The sequence below is a fragment of the Carettochelys insculpta genome, chromosome 23, assembly GCF_033958435.1.
Source record: "Carettochelys insculpta isolate YL-2023 chromosome 23, ASM3395843v1, whole genome shotgun sequence".
In the NCBI taxonomy this organism is placed as follows: Eukaryota; Metazoa; Chordata; order Testudines; family Carettochelyidae; genus Carettochelys; species Carettochelys insculpta.
Genome location: NC_134159.1, coordinates 985713 through 1007028, shown reverse-complemented (window position 1 = coordinate 1007028; position 21316 = coordinate 985713). Strand labels below are relative to the sequence as shown.

Below are 21316 nucleotides of genomic sequence, written 5' to 3'. Positions count from 1 at the left end.
CCCAGCCTGACTTGGCCCTGTGTCCCCTCATGGAGACTAGTGTGGTTTGTTTTAGATTTTCTGTTCTCTTGCTCTACAGTAGAAGGTAACCTGGAGGACAGTCTCTGGAGTAGCACAGCCCCACACTCCACCCAAAGAGCAAGACACACCTTGGGTTCAGAGGTTGCCAGTAGGCTCAGAAAAGCAACCAAAAGGATTCCAAGAACCAGCCAGTGCAGCCAGCATGGAGATTCACCCACTGCCGGTAGCAGAGGAGCTCGCTGGCTATCAGGAGCGCATCTGAACGGTTCCTGTGTCACAAGGAAATTCTCAAAGCTCTGCTCACACCAGGACAGCCAGCTAAGCCCCTCCTGGCACTGGGCACAGTACTCCAAGCCATGCTCCTGCAAGCACCTGGGTTATTCTTTGGGCTATAGCCCAGCAATGGACCAGGACCCCACTGTGCTATGGGCTGTACAAACAGAGCAGAAAGGTGGTGCCTCCTTGGTCCAGCGTACGACAGTAGCACAAGCCTCACTTGCTCAGCCAGCCAGGCCATTGCTAAGAGAGGACGCCTCCCACCAAGGCCCAGGGGCTGGAGGATGCGTTGAAAGTAAGCGAGCAGTGGCGAGAACTGGTGCTACCTCTACACCTCGTAGGCCCTGTGGGACCATTTCTCTCGCAGTGGAAGCACATCGCTCTCCCAGGTGGCTGTCCACTGATGCCTATTTCTTCATGAACAGGTCTAACGTTCAGGGCCAAATTCTGGCCCCTGTGACAGTGTGTGAGGGAACAGAGAGATCCTATGACTCCTGAAGGTCATAAGAACTAACAAAAAGGGCCACACTGGGTCAGACCAAAGGGTCATCCATCCCAGTGTCTCCCCTGCTGACAATGGCCAGTGCCCCAGAGGGAGTGGGCAGAACAGGTGATCATCAAGGGATCCCTCTCCTGTTGTCCATTTCCAGCCACTGACAAACAGAGGCCAGGGACACTGTCCCCACCCACCTGGCTAACAGCCATAGATCTGACAGCCTTTAATCATCTGTGTCTTTGGACCAACGTGTAAGGCCTAGTCAGGCACCCCTTCGCTCCCCTGCTGCTCCCCAGGCCCCTGTGGCACACTGGGGCCTGGCCAAGGGCAGACCCTGAGCATCTGGCTAAGCCGCGCTGAGCTCACGCATGGAGGGGAGGACTAGGTGATGGTTTTCCCATGTCACTCCCAATTTCCACACCCAGGCGTCCCTAGTGACACTGTCACAATCCCACCCACCTGCCTCGAAACACAGAAAGAGGAAAATCTCAACTTGGAGCTCCAGGGACCCTCTGTTGTTCTGGGGCTCCCACAATATGTGACTAGTCCCTCGCTGAGGAAGGGCATGGGGCAAGGCCTACCCATGTTGGGGAAGTCTCTTCTGCAGCTCGGAGCCTCTCCTTCCACCTGCTTTGCAAAAGCCACTGCAAGCCACCTGGTCTCCCAGGCTGCCTGGGTGGCAGCTGTTCGAAAGAGGGTCTGAATGGAGCTGTTTGAGCATGCCCAACGTGTTCACCCCTTTCCCCAAGCTGCATTGCACCGCTGTGTAGATAAACTCTTAGGTGCCATTAGGGTGAGACCGGCTGGTTTGGGTAAAAGCCAACCTAAAGCTCTGCCTCAGTCCAGCCACTGACAGTCAACAAGTGCATTTGTTGCTGTTTTTGCACAGCCTTCCCTCTGCAGATGGAGCCGGGACTGCAGGGGCTGAACGCTCTCAGTACAGTAACACATACAGCACTGTCCATGCATAGATCTCCGAGCACTTCCCCTGGCAGAGGAGGGCCATTGGTGGGAAACCTGAAACAGTGCGGAATGGTCTGTTGTCCAGCCAGGCAATGGCAAAGCAGCAAGCACAGCCAAAGTCTGCTGCCTCCCAGGTGCACCTGGCAGCCTCGCGTGGCGAACCCTGGTCCTCGGCCAGCTTGAGCCACCCCAAAGTAGCCACGTTTCTGGGCATTGATCCAAACTGACTGTCAACCCTGCTAACCTTCATAAAGCCTTCGGCCTGATCCTTCCCTCTGCTGGACAGGTGCGGGGGACTGCCCAGGGGCCACCAGCTACAGCAGGGCAGGGCTCCCTCCGGATGTCTTCCTGAGCACTAGCAGGAGAGGTGGCTGGGTTCCTGCCCCCCAGGCTGGCTGAGGCCTCCCCAGCTCTACCTCCAAACCCTGGCAGAGCTGAGGGCAGGTAGGGGCTCAACCAGAGGCAAAGCGCCTGAGAGGTTACCTGACCACTCCCCAGTCATTGAGTTTTGTCCACTCTAATTTGAAAGTGGTCCAGGCACAGGGTTTTTAGACAGCCCCCCACAAGAATTCAGCAGGGCCTGAACCCGCAGCCACCAGGGCTGCAGACCATACTGCCACCTCTTGTGCTGAAGGAGGACCTCCACTAACTGGCAGCAGCAGCAGGTGGCTTCCTGCTTCGTGGGCCAGCCACCAGCTGGAGATGCAGAACACATTTTGTCACAAGTTACAACTTCACGGTCTAATCAACGCCAGCTCCCACTGATTTGGCCCCTCTCCACCTCGGCCCAGCTCCCCAGCCCCCCGACATTCCTCCCCCACCCCTGGAGTGCAGCGCTGGGCTCTTCTCCCCACTGTACCTCAATGTCTGGGATGTTGTCAACAAGCTGCTGGGCAATGTCTTTGCAGCCCTGCTGGATGGCCTCCTGGGGCATCTCGTTATCCGAGTACCAGTCCCTGTTAGCAGTGTGGGCATAGGCAGCGCTGGGAGTGGCGTGGTTTATCCGTGTGGTGGTGACGATGCCCACAGACTTGCCTGCAGTGGGAGAGAAGGGGTTAAATGTGGAATGAGGAAGGGGCTGGAGATACCAAGGGCCCAATCCCCGTCTCGGAGCACCGCCATGCTGTATTGACACCCGCCTTGGGAGAAGGACAAAGCATTCTGGGCTGCAGTCATGCAGGGCACTCTGGCTCTTAGTCGCCCCAGCTCACCACCTGCTGGAGGGACAGGGTTTCTAGCTAGACCCCCACTAGGGCTTTCTCGGACATGCCCAGATCAGACAGGAGATGGGGGCTTCAGTGGGAAGGGTCCCAGCGATGGCTTTCCGACCTCTCTGTGGAAGGGGACATACCCATGAAACCTCCCATCGCCTTGTCCAGACGCCATCGGCAAGTCAGGCTTTTCTGCCATGGGGTGAGAAGCCCGTCCGAGGAGTTCTGCTCTACAGGACGGCAACGTCAGGAACAAGGAGCCCAGGAAGTCAATCATCTCCCACTGGCCATGCCCCTGTCCTGCCCACTCTCCACTCCCACCCCCAGAGAGCCACTCAGTACCATGCAGGACACCTCACAGTCCTGCCCACTTGCTCACCTGCTCCCTTGGCCCACTTGAGAATTGACGTGACTTCATTGCCCATGGTGGTATTGCACTGGGCGCGGGTCACGGCGGCGCTCACCCCCACTGTCCCCTCATTGGCCTTCACCCCACAGAGGTAAGCGGTGGCGGTGCCCGCGCTGTCCGGCACCTGGGCATTGGTGTTGTAGGTCTGCAGAGGTGAAGAGCAAACATGACTTGCTTTTCCTCTCTAGAGGAGACAGGAAGCAAAGCCCCAGGCCTGGGGACTGGTCTGCCGGGGGCCTCTGGCAGAAGGAGCTGGGCTGTTAGGAGCAAGGCGGAGGCTGGTGTGTCCTATGACTGGCAAGTGGATTCCAGTCTCCAGGCAAAGGCCAGGCTGCCTTTGGGTAGCCCTGTTGCAGGCTTGAAGCCAGAGGCTGTGGTGAGGTTGCGGGGGTGAGACACTCAGACAGCGTGAGGGGAAGCAGAGTGAGACCCCACACGGCTGGCATGTGAGAAGGCTCGGACTCTCCTGCCCTTGGCATGGATAAAAGACGGAGGTGGAGCAGGGTACGGGGGTGGGTTGCTTTGCGGAGCGCTCTTCAGTGCTTCCTCGCTGCCCTTTCAGCCTGGAAAGTGCCCTGGCTGTGTACAAATTGGTGCAACTTTCACTACTCTGAACCTCTGCAGGGCTACAGGGGGTTGGGTCCAGGGACAGTGATACTTGGGCCAGGTGCTGTCCCATTCCTGAGAAGCTGCCGTTCCCACCCAGACCTGGCGGCTCTACCACCCTCCTCCTTGGGATTCTCCCCTGTCCCCCTGCAGAGCACTAACAGCTGGTTCAGACGCCAGCCCTGGCTAGCCAGACCCCATCCTCACGGTGGGCCCTGTCCAGCCCTGCTGAGTCAGTGCCGTCCTTGGTGGGGTCAGGATGCCAGGACCTTGCCCCAGTTGGCAGCCTCTTAAATGTGCAGGGGCAACTCTGGCAGATGTCCATGTGCTCAGCCCTTTTCCTGCTAGCAAGCCACAACAGATCACGCTGCCATGACTGCCCCATGCCCTGCACCCAGAAGAGGGAGCTGGCATGGCAGGGCCCTATCGCTTGTGCCATTGCCTGGCTGCCCAGGCCCCATTCCCCTGCATAGCCCTGGGCTCATCACCCAGCGCAGACCCTGCCTTGCAGCTCCATGTGTATCTTTAACGCGGCGGGTGGGGACAAGTCAACACATTTATTTCAATTAAAATAGCCCTTTATTTTTGCAAGTTTTCCTCCAAGGTGGGACCCTCACCCCTCACTCTACCCTGTGTCTAGCAGCTGGCTGGCCTCCCCCTGAGCTCTTCTGGGGTGAGATTAGGGGTGCTCAAGTGTAACCAGTGAAGTTGTAAGCCTCATCCTAAACAGATATTTTGGAGCATAAGCTTTCATGGGCAAAGACCCGCTTCATCAGATGCATGAATGTGGGGGTGGTTTCAGAGGGGTATTTAAAGTGTGAGGTCCCAGTAAGAGGCGGGGCCAGAGCTGACAAGGTCTATTCAGCAAGGTGGAAATGGCCCAGTATCAACAGTACTTATCAAAAGAGGAAAAAACAAGTCAGATCAGAAAGGGGGATGTCTGAACAGACCTTGTCAGCTCTGGCCCTCCCTCTTACTGGGACCCCACTCTTTAAATACCCCTCTGAAACCCCCCCCCCAACTCATGCATCTGATGAAGTGGGTCTTTGCCCACGAAAGCTCATGCTCCCAAATATCTGTTAGTCTATAAGGTGCCACAAGACTTCTTGCTGTTCTCGAAGCTACAGACTAACATGGCTCCCTCTCTGATACTTGTCATCCTAAACAGAGCCACCCCCGGCTGCCGCAGGCAGGACGTTGGTCCAGACCTGCTGGCCTCCATGAGCAGGGGCACTCAGCCCCGCCAGAGAAGTCCTGGTCCGTGGTGGCCCCAGGAGGGAGGGGCAGCGGGAGCAGCTCACCTGCCCTGGACTGGGACTGCTCCAGCCCTGGCTGGAGCACCCCCAGCCCATGGCACACAAGGGGCTGCTGCGGCGGGGGCTGCTCCTCACCCCCTGCCCCACACACCTGTTTCATCGGGTAACTGCTTAACCAGTTCAACAGGCTTTACCATCCCTAGGTGAGGGGCAGTATTGACACCCATGGAGCGATCAGGACTTCAATTCAGAGGAGACAGGCAGCAGCCACAGGCCGGCAGACAGGCCAGTGAGGAGCACAGCCTGGCAGATGGTGGTGCAGGGCCCAAAGACTCATTCCTGGGGAGCTGCAGCTTGAGAGGAGTGTGGTGGCATTAAGTGTGTTTGCCAGAGCAGCTCAGCACAGCAGTGTCCTGCCCTAGGAGCTACCACTCTGCACGCCCTGGCCCTGCGGTAGTTCGCCTGTGCCTGCGAGGGCTGAGCTCCCTAGAGAGTCGGGGCCGGGGCCGAGGGTGCCAGGAGGCCCTTGTCACTCACAGACAGTTGGAACTGAACGTGGGGCGTTTACAAGAGATTTGCTTTGTTCTGCGCACTGTGTGGCCGCTGCCGCTGCCGCCCTCTCTCCACAGGCGCAGACAATGGGTAGAGCAGCTCTCTTGGTTTGGTCAGTGAAGGAAATACACCCTTTGCGTTTAAACCCACCCCACAGATCTGGATGCCAAAGAACCCACTCAGGCCCATACTTAACACAAACTAGACACCCTCGTCCCGGATGTGGCTTTGAAATCCTCAGAGATACGTGGGCATGTGCAAATCCAAAGGCAACCCCAGCTCTGCTGGCCCCCTGTGCAGCCACATGCACCCTCCTGGCAGCCTCAGACTCAAGTTTAAAAGTCGCTCTTGTGATCAGAGTGCAGATGAAGGGGAGTTTTCGGGAGGTGGCTTTCCCACGATCTAGTCATTAGAAACTGCTCTTGCACCAGAGCCCTTTCAAGTGTCAAACTTCCAAGAGGCATGTGAGTTGGCCCAGCAACTCTGCAGTCCCTGCCAGAAATCGTTGCCAGGCTCTGTGCAGCCAGGACACCTGTGTACATCCTGGCACTAAGCCCCAGGCAGTTGCAGTCACTTGAATGAGGCCAAACAAATGGAAACTGGCTGTCTCCAACAGCTGCCTTCCTGGCTGAGGGGAGCTGCTTGGGCCTGCGCGTGGCACTCAGCAGGTACAGATCTCTGCCACTGCCAGGGGGCTAATTATTGCTGCTTTGATTTACGGAGACCTGCCAGAGAGATGCTCTGGTATCAGCCAAATGAATTCCACCAGGGTGTCAGCAAAGGGGCAGCCTTGTCCCCAGGGTCAGAAAGATGCCAAGCTCCCACTTCTCCTGCTGCCATGGCCCACGAGGAGCTGATGAGTGCAGGAGTCCCGAGCCCCTGAGAGCGAGGGGAGGGCTGGAGGCAGATGCCCTGCAGGTGACCCCAAGCAGCCAGCTCTCAGGGGGAAGAGACAACTCCATGGCCGTGGTGGATGCTTTCTCCAGACCCTTTCTGCACCCAGGCTGAAGCAAGCTGAGTGACTCGAGTGACACAGCTGAGGCCCAGAGAGGAGGGGCTCTGACCCCAGGCAAGCAGAGAGGAGTAGTGGGGGCAGGTGCCGGAAGGAAACCGTCCCCCACACGCTGGGTACAACACAACACGCTGAAGGTGGAAGAGCCAGGGACAAAGCACAGGCCTTGCCCCACACTCCCACCTCTACCCCAGCAGCGGTGCCGGACACGGCCCTACATGGGCACAGACCGAGCTTTTTAAAGGCCTTTAGGCACTGCTGTGTTCAGCACAGCAAGGCCTAAATGACCTAGGCACCCTTTGGGATTTAGGCTCCTAAATCTGTTAGGCATTGCTAGGCTGAGCACAGAAGCCCTCACATTCCTTTAAAAAGTCTTTCCTCTACCCTGGCCCCCAGCCAGGCTGAGCAGCATCACAGTGCGCCCAATACAGACACGGCGGAACACTGCAGGCTGGCCCCAGCTGGGAAATCCAGAGCAGGACGATTCCCGCAGTTTCGCAGCCCCACATACTGCCTCACCCCAGCCCACCTTCAGTGCCTCTGCCCCCAAACCAGACCCCCTGGGCAGCCAGGGAGGCACGCCAGCTGGGCTCACCTTGGACAGGGCCACGTAAGGAAACTTGTCCATTTCCAGCAGGAATTCTTCCCCCTTCATGTTCTGCAGCTGCCCCTTAAGGATACGTGCGGCTGTGACTGTGGAGACTCCCATGCCTGCAGCAGACAATGAACCACACGGCGCACGTGACCTGTGTTTGACTCTGAAGACTCGCAAAGCACAGAGTCTGACTTCCTCAACAGCTACTGCGAGGCACTGCAGGGTGAACAGCCTGTCCAGCCCACACGCCAGCAGCCACCCCACGCAACCGCCTCCAGAGCAGACACAGACTAGGCTTCCTTGGGGGGTTTAGGCTCAGCTCCGCTCCCCTGACCCCAAAAGTAAATAGCAGTGACTCGGATTATAATCATGCTCAAGAAGCCATTAGCCCTTCAGCTGCTGGATGCAAACTGAGTACGGCACAAGGCCTTTTCTATTGCCCTGCTTGTGTTCCTGTGGCCCATCTGCAGTGGGGGCTCTTGTACTATCAACTCCCTTGCTGCCCTCACCTTCCTTCTCTTGGCACCCCCTTGACATTTCTATAGCAGTATTTCTGTTACCACCACAAGCTCTAAAGCTGGTAGTTGCATCATGGAAGACCATTTACTTTCCTGATGCTCCAAGAGGTGGAGCCAGAAAGGGCCTGGGACCTAGCCTGGGACCGTGATTAGGGTAACATTTTCAAAAGTGTCTATTTAGCAAAAGAGCTTAAATCTCATAGAAACTCACCAGAAATGTGGGCTCTGAAGAGCCCAGCTCACTGCTCAAAATAGGACTTTGGTGCTTGTGAAAACTCTACCCTAGACTGTGCAATGCTGGAGCTGACTTGACATTTGGATTTTTGTTTACTTGGTTTTTATGCTATTTACACTTTGTGGGATCGTTCAAACCGTAAAAGTGTCTGAATGAAAAACGGTCTCTTTTTAAAAAAGTCTTCTTGCAAATAGATCGTTTCTGCCTACATACATTTCATCTGAAAACCAGAAAAATCAGGTTTTCTGTTAAAATACAGTATTTTGCTTTTTCATTTTTGGCAGAATACACGTATTTTCCAACCACACCATCAATGGCACTGCAATTACTGGCATTTGTGCAATGTTCGTGAAAGACTCTAGGACACAAAGTTTTGACATCAAATGATCCCGCACATGAACTTAAGCCCGTGAAAAAGCAGACGCAACCTGGGGAACGAGGGCAGAGAACCGTGAAGAACTTTAAAACCTGCTTGTTAGGAATGATACACTGAGGGGTGGGCAAATCAGTAACGTGCGGTAGAAACAACTCCTGTGTGCGCAGCACAAATGGCCCATAGTTTAGAAGCTCTGCCCCAGTAGCCAGGGTCCGAGCGGGGCTCAGGATGGATACATCACCTGATGCTACTCATGGTGCAAGGTCAGCAACAGTGACCAGAGAACCTTCTAAGGGTTTATTCAGAGGAACATCTCATTGTGTTGCTTTCACCCTCCCCCGTTCTCTCTCTATGCCCATCACCAGCTGCACAAAGACTGCTGGCTGCAGAAGGTGGCTTGGTTGAGCCTCTGCCCCTGCTCCAAGTCTCTTTGCTTTGCTGCCAACCCTCTCATTTGAGGCTGGGTGAAGTGGTGAAAAACTGCTGCTCAATAACCAGACCCACTCGTGGAGCAGCTGCCTGCAGCAGACAGGGGGAGGGGAGCGTGAGGGCTGGAGCAGGGCTCCCTCTGTCCGTGGGCAGGACGCATTTTGTGATGGGCACTGAGGCATGCGCGGAGGTGAACCGCCAACAGAAACACCTGCTGCCCACTACAGGTGGCTGTTGGCACTCAGCTGATCAGCTGGGAGCACCTCAACCTCTTCTGGGCAGCCACCCACGTGTTCGGTATACGGGGGACACCGGTGGAGGGCGAGAGACCTAATCCAGAGAGTCCCAGGAACCAGAGCTTATAACAGCCTCACTCGAGCGTTACCAGGCAGAAGTCTAATGGGGAACAACTGCCCCAGCGGGGCCTGGGACATGGCCTGCTGCTGCTGCTGCTGCTGCCGCTGCTGCTGCTGCTGCTGCTGGAACGTCTCCAGGCTGTCAAACCACACGGCAGCTACCTGAAAGGTTAGAGAACCCTGGCACCCCAGCCCTGCTGCTGGTGGTAATAAGGTTGGTTTGGAGAGCCTGGAGGTTCCCAGCACCAGCGGGTACAGAACTTAACCCAGGGCACTGAACTTGGGGGAAAGGGCCCCTCGGGAACAGTCGGCTTTCCAAAGCTGGCAGGGGAGCAGGGGTGTCAGGCCAGGCAATGGGAGCTTACTTTGATGACTCCCGGCAGTGGGGGGCATTGATCTCCATAGGGGTTGCAGTGCCCAGGGCAACCCACCTGCCACAGGCCCCACCTCCACCCTTTCCCAAGCCCTGCACCTACTCCACCCCTTGCTCCAAACTCCTGCCCCTCCCAGTGCAAGCCCAGAGAACTACCCCACACTCCCCACAGCAGCGTGAGCCTGCTCTCCTCTGCTGCCTGCTGCCAGGGCTCCACGGCTACCATGGGGGATCCTCCCAGCCATAGGAGGGTTGAGGTGGCTGCTGTGGGACCGTCCTAAAGCCTTGGGCCTGGAGCGGGCGCCCTGACCTGCCCTATGGACAGGATGGCTCTGGGTGACCTCAGTTACCACCATGCTGCGCTCCACAGCTCCTCAGCACTCTGCAACTGTAGGGGCAGCACGGAGAGGGCCTCTGTGTCTGACCCAGCTAAGGGGTCCTTGCCTAGGCCAGAGCGACCCCCATCTGCGTAAAGCAAAGAGGAGGGAGTAGCCATCTCTATCCTCCTTGCACCAGCCTGGGAGAGGACACACTACTGCTCCCCCTTCACCTCACCGCCACATGCCCCAGGGAAGGGAGCCGATGTTAGCCATAGCCGGTATGGCAGACAGAGGGACTCAGACCCTCTCAGGTGCTTATGCTCCTCATGCCCGTTAAGGATCTGGGCCAGAGACCAGTGCAAGCCCCTCACTGAGAGCTCCCCAGCCAAGGACCTGGCCAGAATCCACTAGGATTTAGGAACTCTCCAACCAGGGAAATTACAGGAAATCTCAGCGCTTGAGGGCAAGATCACTACCACTGCCCTCCGCTTCCCAGACCTGGGCTGCTCCCAAGCCAAGCTTGCCAAATGCTCCCCAAGGCACAGGCCACTCCAGACCAGCAGGCGCAGCTTGGCGGGACAGGGAAGCACTCACCATCACCAAGAAACAGGATGATGTTTTTGGCTATGTTGGTGTTGAGCTTCTGCAGCTTCAGGGCATTTTGCAGAGTCTGCTGGGCCTTATTCCTCCAGTACTGGGGATTCTTCTCCTCCTCTGAAAGAAGAGCCACAGCAGGGTGAGTGCACCGCAGCCGGAAGAGAGAAGGGCAGGTCTACATTGGAGAGTTAGGTCCACTCATGCATCACCGCTGGTTTGAAAATCTGCCTGGACTGGCCGAGTTCAGCCCACCTAATGTGCCTCTTCCTTTGGGGAGATGGCACTGTTACAACAGGAGAGTCCCACTGCCCAAAAGCTGACAGTCAAGGGAGCCAGAAGCCAGCAGCTGGGCAGCCATGCTGGGATCAGAGAGGGAACTGGGCAGCAGTCACCCTGAGCCAGGACACCTTGAACCTCTAGGATTAAAAACAACAGACCAAGAGCCCGAGGGCACTTCTGAAAAGTTTGCACCAAGTGATCTGCCCCAGGGTCACACAGCAAGTCAGGCAGAGCCAGAAACAGCCTGGCCCTCCCAGTTGCCCAGAACATTCTGAACATGTAGCAAGTTGCCCTGAAAGGCAAAGGTGGACCCACGCCTCTTTCTGTAATCTCAAACTTTACACCAGTCTCATCACATCACATAAGCTTGGGAATGTTCGGCATCTGCAGTACAACCCAGCTAGCCACTCACGTCCCACTGCTCCGGTAGGTTTCTAGCAGCTTGTAAAGCACTCACACAATGGCTTTCAACTGGGCATTGTCTGATTTTTCTGGCTGGGGCTAGAATCATCCAAACCCCTTTTCAAACCTGAATTCAAAGGCTGCATAAAGCAAACTGGTTGCTGGCAGCTTTGTAGACACACATATAGGGGGCTCAAGGAGTGGGGCTCAAACTTGTCTCATTTGCAAACCCCTAAAAAATGTTCAGCTGGAGGTGAAGGAAGGTAGAAAATAAACAGTCGACAGCTGACTTCTGTTCAGTCAGGTTTTGGTGTAAGGCTTACGTGGCCCCCTTAGACATAGCATGAACCACAGGTTGAGAACCACCAGTGTAAGAGGACATTACCGATTCTATTTGTGCAATGCTGTCTCCACCAGGATTTTCCTGTTTTGCCTGTAACTTTTTATCTTCTAAACCCAGATGGACTTAGGACCTGAACTGTAGAGCCACAAGCTCTGATTAAAAATCCACCTCTGGCTACATAAAAACAGCTCTCGCTGTCCCTGCAGGGGTCTACTCTCTCCCTGCCTTCCTGCAAAGCCCTCCAGTTCTTCCCTTCCCTCCACTCCCCAAAGTCATCTCAGGAGGGGAAGCCAGAAGTTAGATCTTTCTTGTTACCAGCTGGGAGTGATGTGAGTGCAGTTGATGGACAGTGAATGAAGAGTCAGTCTGCTGGTGTCTCCCAGCCCTCTGTGGTTGGTGGATGGTCCTAGCCAGAGAGGGGCTTGAGCCACTGGATTTCACTCCCGGTCTCACATAGCAAAGCTCACGGAGTACTTGGATCTGGCTTCTTCACTGGCTTCCCATTAAAAGCCCCCAGTGCTCCTTGCTGACATTTGAGTCTGGACATTGAATGCCCAGAGCCAGGGCTGCCCCTGCTTTTGGTTCATTGATGTGGGCCCCCTGGGGGTCAGAAGCAACTGGAACCTGGGCAGAGGGCAGCATCTTTGGTGGTGTGACCCCTTAGCACACCAGGCCAAGCAATGCTGCCCTGTAGCAGGGAGAGCCTGAGATATGAACCCTTGTGTTAGAGACCTTGTATGGGGCAAGAAGGCTGACATTACAGAAAACCACATTCCTAGGCAGCGCCAGTCACAGGGCTCTCACACAAACACACTCCAACCCTGAGTGGGACCAGAACATTCAGCTATCACAGATGGCCCAAGAACACGTGTCAGTGGTAATGCGAACGCACTGATAGCTCCAAGAGCAGCGGGTCGGGATGACTGCATGCAATACAAGTGCTTCCGTTGACCCAGCCTGTCCCAAGTGAGGGATGACAGCCAGCCAAGTCCGGCAGGAGTAATAACTGCGGCCAAGGGGCAGGACTAACTGGGTTGTATAAAGCTGCATTGCAGAGGATGTATTTTTGTTTGGCCTTGGGCAGGAACGGAACGCCCCAGCATTTACTGAGCTGGTTCATTGTTACCAGCATGAGAGCATTAGTGGCCTGGTAGAGTCTGCAGGACACTAGTGTGATGCTTCGTGGCAATAAGCATGACCGGGCACCTTTACCCCTCAGCAGGGCTTGTGGTCATTGGGCGGTTCCCACGGGAGGTCTGCCAGGCCAGCTGTTTGCACATGCGTGGTGCAGCACAGAGAGGAAACACACACACACACACACACCGAACATCTGAGCACACCCATACACCATGCTAAGGTGCTGTGGTCAACCCCCGACCCTGCTTGAAGGACTAATAGTAACCAAATGCTTCACAGTTTTGTTCCAGGACTTCCAGCAGCTGCGCTACAAGAATGCTTCAAGCAGTCCTGCCCCGAAACTGTGAGAGCTGGTTTTATTTCTCTGGTCTGAGTCATGGCTCAAATCTTGTAAAAGCAGAGGACGGCGCGTCTCTGCCAATTTACTGCTGCCCTTGAGTTAAGGGCTCTCTCCCAAACCAGGATCCAATCCCAGAGCCATGAATGGACCCTGAACACCTAAGCACTGGGGCCTGAATTCTCACACATGCTACTGGAAGGGGCTCTCTTGAGCCAGTGCTCTGATCCTCCAGCCTTAATCAGCAGGCAAAACTGCCTTGGGAAGTAGATTCAGATGCAATTACAGAAGAACCCTTTCCAAGTCGCATTCTTCAAAAGTCCTCCTTTCTTCTCCCTTCTTCAGGGGCCCCTCTACCTTCTCTTGGGCTGCCCCAGGCAGAGCAGCTTTCAGGGCTGGTAGACTTGGCTACAGCCTGGATGAAATCCAGGTGACAAAGGTTTTATTCTTTTCTGTCCTGCTGCACACTAGGTGCTGCTCAACCTCCTTTGCGCTCCAGATGAGGATGCTCCCAGCTCAAGGAGCACTCCTCTGGCAGTTCAGGCACACTGGTGGGCTCTAGATGGCTCAAGTTCAAGTCCCTTCTCTATCCACACTTCCTGTATGGGTAGCTCAGTGGTTTGCGCATTGGTCTGCTAAACCTGAGGTTGTGAGCTCAGTCCTTGAGGATGCCATTTAGAGATTAGGGCAAATAGATGTCAAGGATGGTGCTTGGTCCTGCCAAGAGGGCAGGGGACTGGACTAGATGACCTCCCAAGGTCCCTTCCAGTGCTAGGAGATGTGTATCATTTTTTTTGTTGCTTTGGGTGAAGCTACACAGCAAGAAAGATGCAGGGCTGCACGTCTCAGAGCCTGAGTCTGCCGGCTGGTCTGATGCCAGGCACTGAAAACAGCAGTGCAGGCAGCGCTAGGCAGAAGCGCCCTACGTAACTGTTCAGGGCTCCAAGCAGCTCAAGGGCCCCGCCCTTCACTTTTATGATAAGAATGTGCCTGGCTTACGATGGGGTGGGGCGGGGTGCCCCAAGGACTAGCATCAGCTCTGGTGGGCATTCTCATTTGGGCTGGACGAAGCCAAGGGAGGGGGAGGCCTTGGAACCAGGTGGAATGTTTGCACTGCTACCCATAGCATGGGCCTGAGGTGATACGCCTGGGCTCTGAGTCTTGCTGCGGCAAAGATCTCTTCACAGTGTAGACCAATCCCGCAGTCTCACAGCGCCTGAGTTACCTCTGTCTGAGGTGCGCTGGCTGTGCCCTGCCCCCAGGAGTCTCCATTATGGGGGTGGAGGGTGTAAAGCATGGACATGCTGCAGACAGATGTGGAGGGGCTGACGTCAGACCTGCGCATGCAGCCAGGTGAAGAGCAGCTGGCTAACGTGCGTTAAGAGAGAGGCCGGAGTTTCTGTTAAACACGGGGTGCCCTGTAATCCTAGGGGTGGCTAACGTGGATGAAAACAATGATCTCTTTCACACTCGCATGGACAGGCTTGTGCAGGGCATTGCACAAACTGCCTTATGAGCTGGGCCTGGCCCTTCTCGCTATGGGAGGCCTTCCTCCCGCCTGTAAGGCTACAACGCTGGCTCAGGGTGAGCAAACGGGCAGTTGATGCTGCAGGAACTGAGCCATTCACCTGAGCACTAGGGCAAACCCCAAACCTAACCCCACTGGGTGCACCCCGAGGGGGTTTGGAGTTCAGCAGAGGGGAGCAGAACTACGTCCGTTCTCCACGTGCACACTCGTCCAACCACACGCCACAAAGCTGCCACACATGGAGCCACCTACCTGGGACAAGGGACGCGAGACAGACTTCAGCCAGCAGGACAAGGAGAAGAGGCTTCATGACGGGCAGCCACTCAGCACGACACTAGAGATGTGCTCACTCCACAGAGGGTCGGTGCCTACGTAGCGGACTCTGGGGAATGGAACACAGAGCATTCACAGTGCTGCATGAGGCAGAGAGAAAGGCCACCTACCCTAGCCCAATTCCTTGCCCCCTTTTTCTGCTTCTCCCACACAAAACAGCTTTTGGGGGCACAGCGACGTGGCTGTGGGCTGGGACACCCTGAGGTCCTAGACCTTGACTTTAGCAAAGCTTTTGACACAGTCTCCCACAGTACCTTGCCATTAAGTTAAAGAGGCATGGCTTGGACAAATGCCTGTGTAAAGGTACACAGAAAGCTGGCTACAGCGTCAGCCTCAAAGAGCAGTGATCAACGGCTCAGTGTCTGACAGCTGGTATCAAGCAGCGTGCCCCAGAGGTTGGACCTAGGGCTGGTTTTGTTCATTTTCACAGGACAGACTGAATCCTCAGCAAAAGCACAGATGGCACCAAGCTAGGGGAGAGGTAGATACATTGGAGGGTAGAGCTAGGATCCAGGGTGACCTGGATAAATTGGGGAATTGGGCCAAAAGAAATCTGATGTGGGTCAACAAGGACAAGTGCAGAGTCCTGCCCCTGGGACAGAAGAAAACACTGTTACAGGCTGGGGACCGACTGGCACAGCGGCAGTTCTATATGAAAGGGCCTTGGGATTAGAGCAAATGAGTAACTGGATACAAGTCAACAGTGCGCACTTGTAACCAAGAAGGCTAATGGCATATTGGGGTGCATTGGTAGGAGCATTGCCAGCAGATCTAGGAAAGCGACTAGTCCCTTGTATTCAGCACTGCTGAGACCACATCTGGAATATTGTGATCAGTTCTGGACCCCCCCCACTGCAGAAAGAATGTGGACAAATTAGATAGTCCAGAGGAGGGCAACAAAAATGATCAGGTGGCTGGAGTACAAGACTTATGAGGAGAGGCTGAGGGAACTGGGCTTCTTTAATCTATAGAAGAGAAGAGTGAGGGGAGATTTGATAGCAGCCTTCAGCTATCTGAAGGGGGCTCCAGAGAGGATGGAGCCAGGCTGTTCCCAGCAGTGACAGATGCAGAACAAGGAGCAACGGTCTCAAATAGCAGTGGGGGGAGATCAATGTTCAATTTTAGGAAAAATGGATTTCGCTAAGAGGATGGTGAAGCACTGGAATGTATTACCTAGGGAGGTGGTGGAATCTCCTTCCCTACAAGTTTTTAAGGCCAGGCATGGCAAAGCCCTGGTTGGGATGATTTAGTTGGGGTTGGTCCTGCTTAGAGCAGGAGGTTGAGCTAGATGACTTCCTGAGGTCTCTTCCAACCCTAATCTTCTAGGATTTTCCCAGCTGGGCTAAATGGTTCTGCTGCTCAACCAGCTGAGCTCAGGACAATGTTTCCTCTGGAGGCAAGGTCCCAGGATCAATTTGATTGCTCAGGTAATATTGCTGTCTTGCACCATCTCCTGAATGGTCTCCCAGTGCAATGGGACCTGCCTTAGACTGCACCGCCTTTTACTGGGCTTCCCCATTGGTCCTGCACTGAGGCCTGGTGGCTCCAGGAGGGATCACAGTGCATGGTGCAAGAGGCAGGGCAGACACTGGGGATGCATCCACAGGGAAGAAAGGTAGCTAATACAAAATCCTAGAAAGGACCAGGCAGTTTTGTTTTCCCATTTGGTAGCAGGAGGAGGTAAACGCCTGCTAATGGCTGTCTGCCTTTTTCCTAGTGAAGACAAGGCCCTAGTAAGAGACCCTGCCCCAAAAGGTTCTCACCTAAATGGATCAAAGAGTGGGAGGGGAAACGCCAAGGCAGCCAGAGGCTGAAGTGACTTGCACAAGGTCATCTGGAGATTGTCCCAGCAGCGCCCTAGGCTAGCGAGGGAGGGCACAGCGCCAAAGAACTAGCCTCATCTCACTGAGCTGCAGCTGCATGGTGTGGGGAGGGAATGGAGCCATGAGGCCCATCTCCTCTGGGGAGGGAGATCCAAGTCCCTCAGATCAGCCTGCTGGGTACCAGCCACAGCGGTGCCTTCGGAGCTCCCTGGCTAGCACAGAGGGTTTGACAGGCAACCAGACCTCCTCCACCAACTCCAGCAGGCCACAGCGGGGTGGGGAGGGGGCACTACACTAAGCAGCATCCCCAGCATTACCCTGTGGGCCAGCTCCACCAGCAGGGACCCGACACACCACAGGGAAACCTCAAGCAGCTGGTGCGGGTTCTGCAGCGTGGCGGGAGATAGGGAGCTTTCCAATCAAAGACCTCTGTGCTTCAGCAGACGGGCATTAACCATAATTCAGATGGCAAAAGGAAGGTTTGCTCAGTGTTAAGTTAAGTTTTGACAAACCTGGGCAGGGGCAGAAACCAGCACAGAAACTGCCCCTGATCTCTGCACCCAACAGCCACACTATGCTTGGCACTGCTGAAAGAGGCTTTACTGCTGCCCTAGGGCGGTGTGGGGCCCCAAGGGCAGAGACTGGAACCCAGGGTTACAAGCCTGTTCTCAATGGGACCTTTTTGGTGCTGAACTGTGCAGGTAGGGAACTCTACTGGTCTCCATGCGGCTGAGAAGCATTGGTCTTAGTGCAGGGCACAGTGGGATTTCTGGAGGGAGATGGGGGGTCCATGAAGATTCCCAGGGCTTGCAGGCAGAGCTGATGCCTTCTCCAGGTCTGGCTATAAATCCTGCTCCAGCAGTCAGGCAAGTCTAGGCACGAGTCTGGTGCTGGGCCGAGATTCTGTGCACAATTTCAGTGTCCAGCAGGCGCTGTGTGCCCCACTTTTAATCCAGAATCCTCACTTGGCAATCCAGGGCCCTAGGCTGACACAACACTCCATCCCAGTCTGAATCCAGCCCCTGGGTCTTGGAACCAAATTTGGAACTGTAACATGTGGATAAGCAATAACATTCTCTGGCCCCCAAGCAGAGGCAGGTACAGCACAGGGCGGTGTTCCGCAAACTTCATTCACCCCGTTCTGCAGAAGTGTGCCCCTATTTACTTGCAGCGTTGCCTGCTCCTCCAGTCCTGTGCCCCTGAACCTGCTGTGCCAACGTCACTCAGACCCCGAAACTGAGCTGTGAAGTGGGGGTGCGAGTGGACTCTGGTAGGAACAAGAGGCAGCAGGGAGGCGATAGGGCCTCCATGTGCAGCAGCAGATACCCTCACTGGGGACTAGCCCAGTGCTGCTGTCAGCACATCAGAAAGGCCATTGACAAATTGGAAAGGGCTCAGCAAAGAGCTATGGCCTGGGCAGCCTTCCTGAGCCTCTCCCCCTCTGACTGCAGGGCAAGGGAAGAGGTGACTTGGTCACAGGCTGCACCTGCATAACCAGAGAGGAGATTGCAGCCAGAGGGAAGTAAGGCAGCGCCCAGAGGCAGAGCGAGAGCCAGTGGCTGGAAGGTGGAGCTAGACAAATGCAGACTAGAAATAAAGGTGGGTGTGATCGAGTGCGGAAAACAAATCATCGAGTAACTTATCTAAGGGCAAAACAACCAGGTGCACAGAGGGGAGCTTCAGCAAAGCCAACGGGGAGCCCTGGGGCACCTCAAAGACTAACACATTTACTTGAGCATAAGCTTTCACAGGCTGGAACTGACCCAGCAAGGGACGTGCACCTGATGAAGGGGGTGTTCTGCAGCAAAGCTCATGCCAAATAACCCCGTTAGTCTGTAAGGTGCCCCAGGGCTCCTCGTTGGCTTTGCTGAAGCTCCCCTCTGAGCTGTGGTACCCAAGAACCGCTGGATGCTGCAGCACCTGATGTTCATACACAAGACCGTGTCTTTTCAGGAAGAGGCGCTCTTGCTCAAGGCAGCATCACTGGGTGACACTCTCATGTCACACAGGGAGACAGGCCAGGCCTGTCTGCAGTTCAAATTCATATTCAGGGTCCAGTTCTGTCCATGGATACACAGAAAACAAACTCCCACTGCTAATCGGCTGGGCAGCACCCGACTCTCTCCTGCCTGTGCTCTCAGCTTACAGGGAACACTGGTGGATGCCAGCGGCTATAAACTAAATACTCAGGGATTTGCTGAGCCCTACTCAAAAGTCCATCCATTTGCTCAAGAGCATGCTCGGGTCATCTCCACTGGCCTGCATGCAGCATGCACCCTGCACGCCTCCAGCATGTATCTAGATGGCACTGCAGATGGAGAGGTGTATCTGAACTCCACGGCTCTCTCTGTGCCCAGGCAGAACCTTGCACATCTACACTGCTGCTGTCAGCAGTGCAGCACCCTGGCGCTGGAGCAGGGCAAGCTCAGCCGCCCCCTGCTGCCAGGAGACTTTCCCTGCTGCTGCAGCACAGCCGCAGATGGCTTTTCAATGGGGCATGTAGTCATACAGCCCCTCCACGATGCCACCACTGACATGCAGCTTTCCACCTACCTCCGCATCCCAGCCACGTCCTGCAGCCCACAGACAACACAGGCTGCCCACAGCAGCTTTACCTTCCCACACGCTCTCCTCCCCACTCGACCCCCACAGGATGGGAACAGTCGCTACAGGGATCCTCGCTCCTTCTGCCTTGTCAGTGCCCACTGGCAGAGAAGGGCGCCTGTCCTGGGGCACACTTGTGACAGGAGCCAGCTGTGCATGGCTCCTTGTGCGTTCTCTCACTGCTCCAAGGTTTGCAGCCTTTGAGGATGTGGCACAGGGGCTAACTGCTTGCAAGCCTGGGTCAGCTGCCGGTTTTGTCTGCCCTACTGAACTGGCCGTAAAACTGAGGAAAGCTCCAAGTTTCCAGTCATATGTCATAACAGAGGTCTCCTGCCGCTTTCGTAAGTCTACCTCAGTGGCTCAGCAAGGCTAAAGCTCTCACCACACCAAGCATACTGGTGTCATAACCAGCATCGCAAAGGGGTTGTGTAGTTTCATATAGGAACCGATGACACAAGAGTCCCCAGTATCATTGTGTGATGTATGCGGAACGTGCAGAGGGTCACAAGCAAGTTCTGAAAAGGTGTTTGGCAAGCAGAGCACAAGCCCCAGCAGACGTCGACAAAGAAAGGTCTATTCGCCTGTCTGACCACACCAGTAGCGCCAGTAGCGACCATGATGGTGAATTTACAGAACAAACAAACGAAGGCAGAGACTCAACACCAGCCAAGATGGAGCGAGCATGAAGTCCTCCCCAAACCACGCGGCCCCTCTTCCCGGAAAGAGAAAATGAACTTCATTAGCAACTACGCTGCAGCCACTTGCTGGGCTACAAGTACAGGGTGTCCAAACCACACACACTCTGCAATACAATCAGTTGACTCAATCCAAAATTACTGTACTATAGAAGTGAGCTAAATAAGGGCTTTTATGACAGCCGATGAAGTAATGGTGAATAAGATCATTGTGTAAGGTTTGCATTAGCACTATATGAGGATCTATAGACACTCACCAGTATACTTCACTGCTGGTGACCAAACACAGGGAGGAACAGTGACCTTCCCTCCAGGCAGGAAGGAGCCAATCTACTCACCTCCAAAATGAAATTAAGCAAGGTGTGACCAACATCTAATTTACATAGGAAGCAGCAGGGGGACAGGAAGTCAACAGGAAGGTCTTGCTGAAAGGTCAACCAGCTTGGGAGATTGCAAAGGGCCCTTCAATAACCAGTCTCCTGCTTAGGCAGAGACTGTCTTGCTGAGGTTTCCAATCACTCGTTTAATCCTCTCTTTCCTCCTTATTCTTGGTACCCTGTACTCCTGGGAACGTTTTGTTTAATCAACTTATTTTAATGCAACTCTGTGCCAGTCAGCGCTGGGACTGACGTGTGTTTGTCAACCTCCCCATCACATTTATGCAGGGCACTAAGACTTCTGGGCATGCCCAGTTTTCACCCAGCAGTGAGCTGTGCCATTGTGCGGATGCTGGGGACTGGGGGTACACAGGCCAGTCAGTTCTAGGGAGCCTGGGAGGAAGAATTACCAGCTCAGCAATGCACTGCAGGAACCTGCTCCATCTTGGCACACTCCAACTTTTAATCTCAGCCTTCAGGAGGCAGGAGAAGCAGGCAGGGGAGGCCAGGGCCAGGGTATCTTTTAGGTTTGTAAATTAAGTGCAGGGATTTTGGTACACTTGGAAATCTGGAAGGTTCCACCTTAGTAAATGGCTCCATCCCTAGGACCCCTTTGGACAGGCTGGCGTGATGGTCTGAAGTGATCCTATCTGATGCATGATGTGGTCATGCATTTAATTCCCAAGTGTGTTGAGGTGTCATCTGGAGGAAATGCAAACGGCCTTGCAGGAAGGAGTGGCCCAACAAGCTTCCTGTGGAAGCTTGCAACAGACATGCAGAGAGACTGGGTGTACTCCGCATTCCCTAACGAACCTGACCTGAGGTTGTATGCACAAAGGGGAACATTTGCATAAAAG

General features: G+C 54.9%; 1 protein-coding gene across 1 annotated transcript in view; it reads right to left on the bottom strand.

The window, feature by feature from the left end:
* ALPL (alkaline phosphatase, biomineralization associated) overlaps positions 1-21316 on the bottom strand; it is a 66509-nt gene that overhangs the window by 29650 nt on the left and 15543 nt on the right. Inside the window, exons 2-6 of the mRNA XM_074975742.1 lie at positions 14880-15009; positions 10599-10718; positions 7398-7513; positions 3347-3521; positions 2616-2791 (exon numbers count right to left, since the gene is read on the bottom strand). Of these exons, the coding sequence (XP_074831843.1) occupies positions 2616-2791; positions 3347-3521; positions 7398-7513; positions 10599-10718; positions 14880-14937 (645 nt within the window). The 5' untranslated portion in view covers positions 14938-15009. The remainder of the gene's footprint in view (positions 1-2615; positions 2792-3346; positions 3522-7397; positions 7514-10598; positions 10719-14879; positions 15010-21316) is intronic.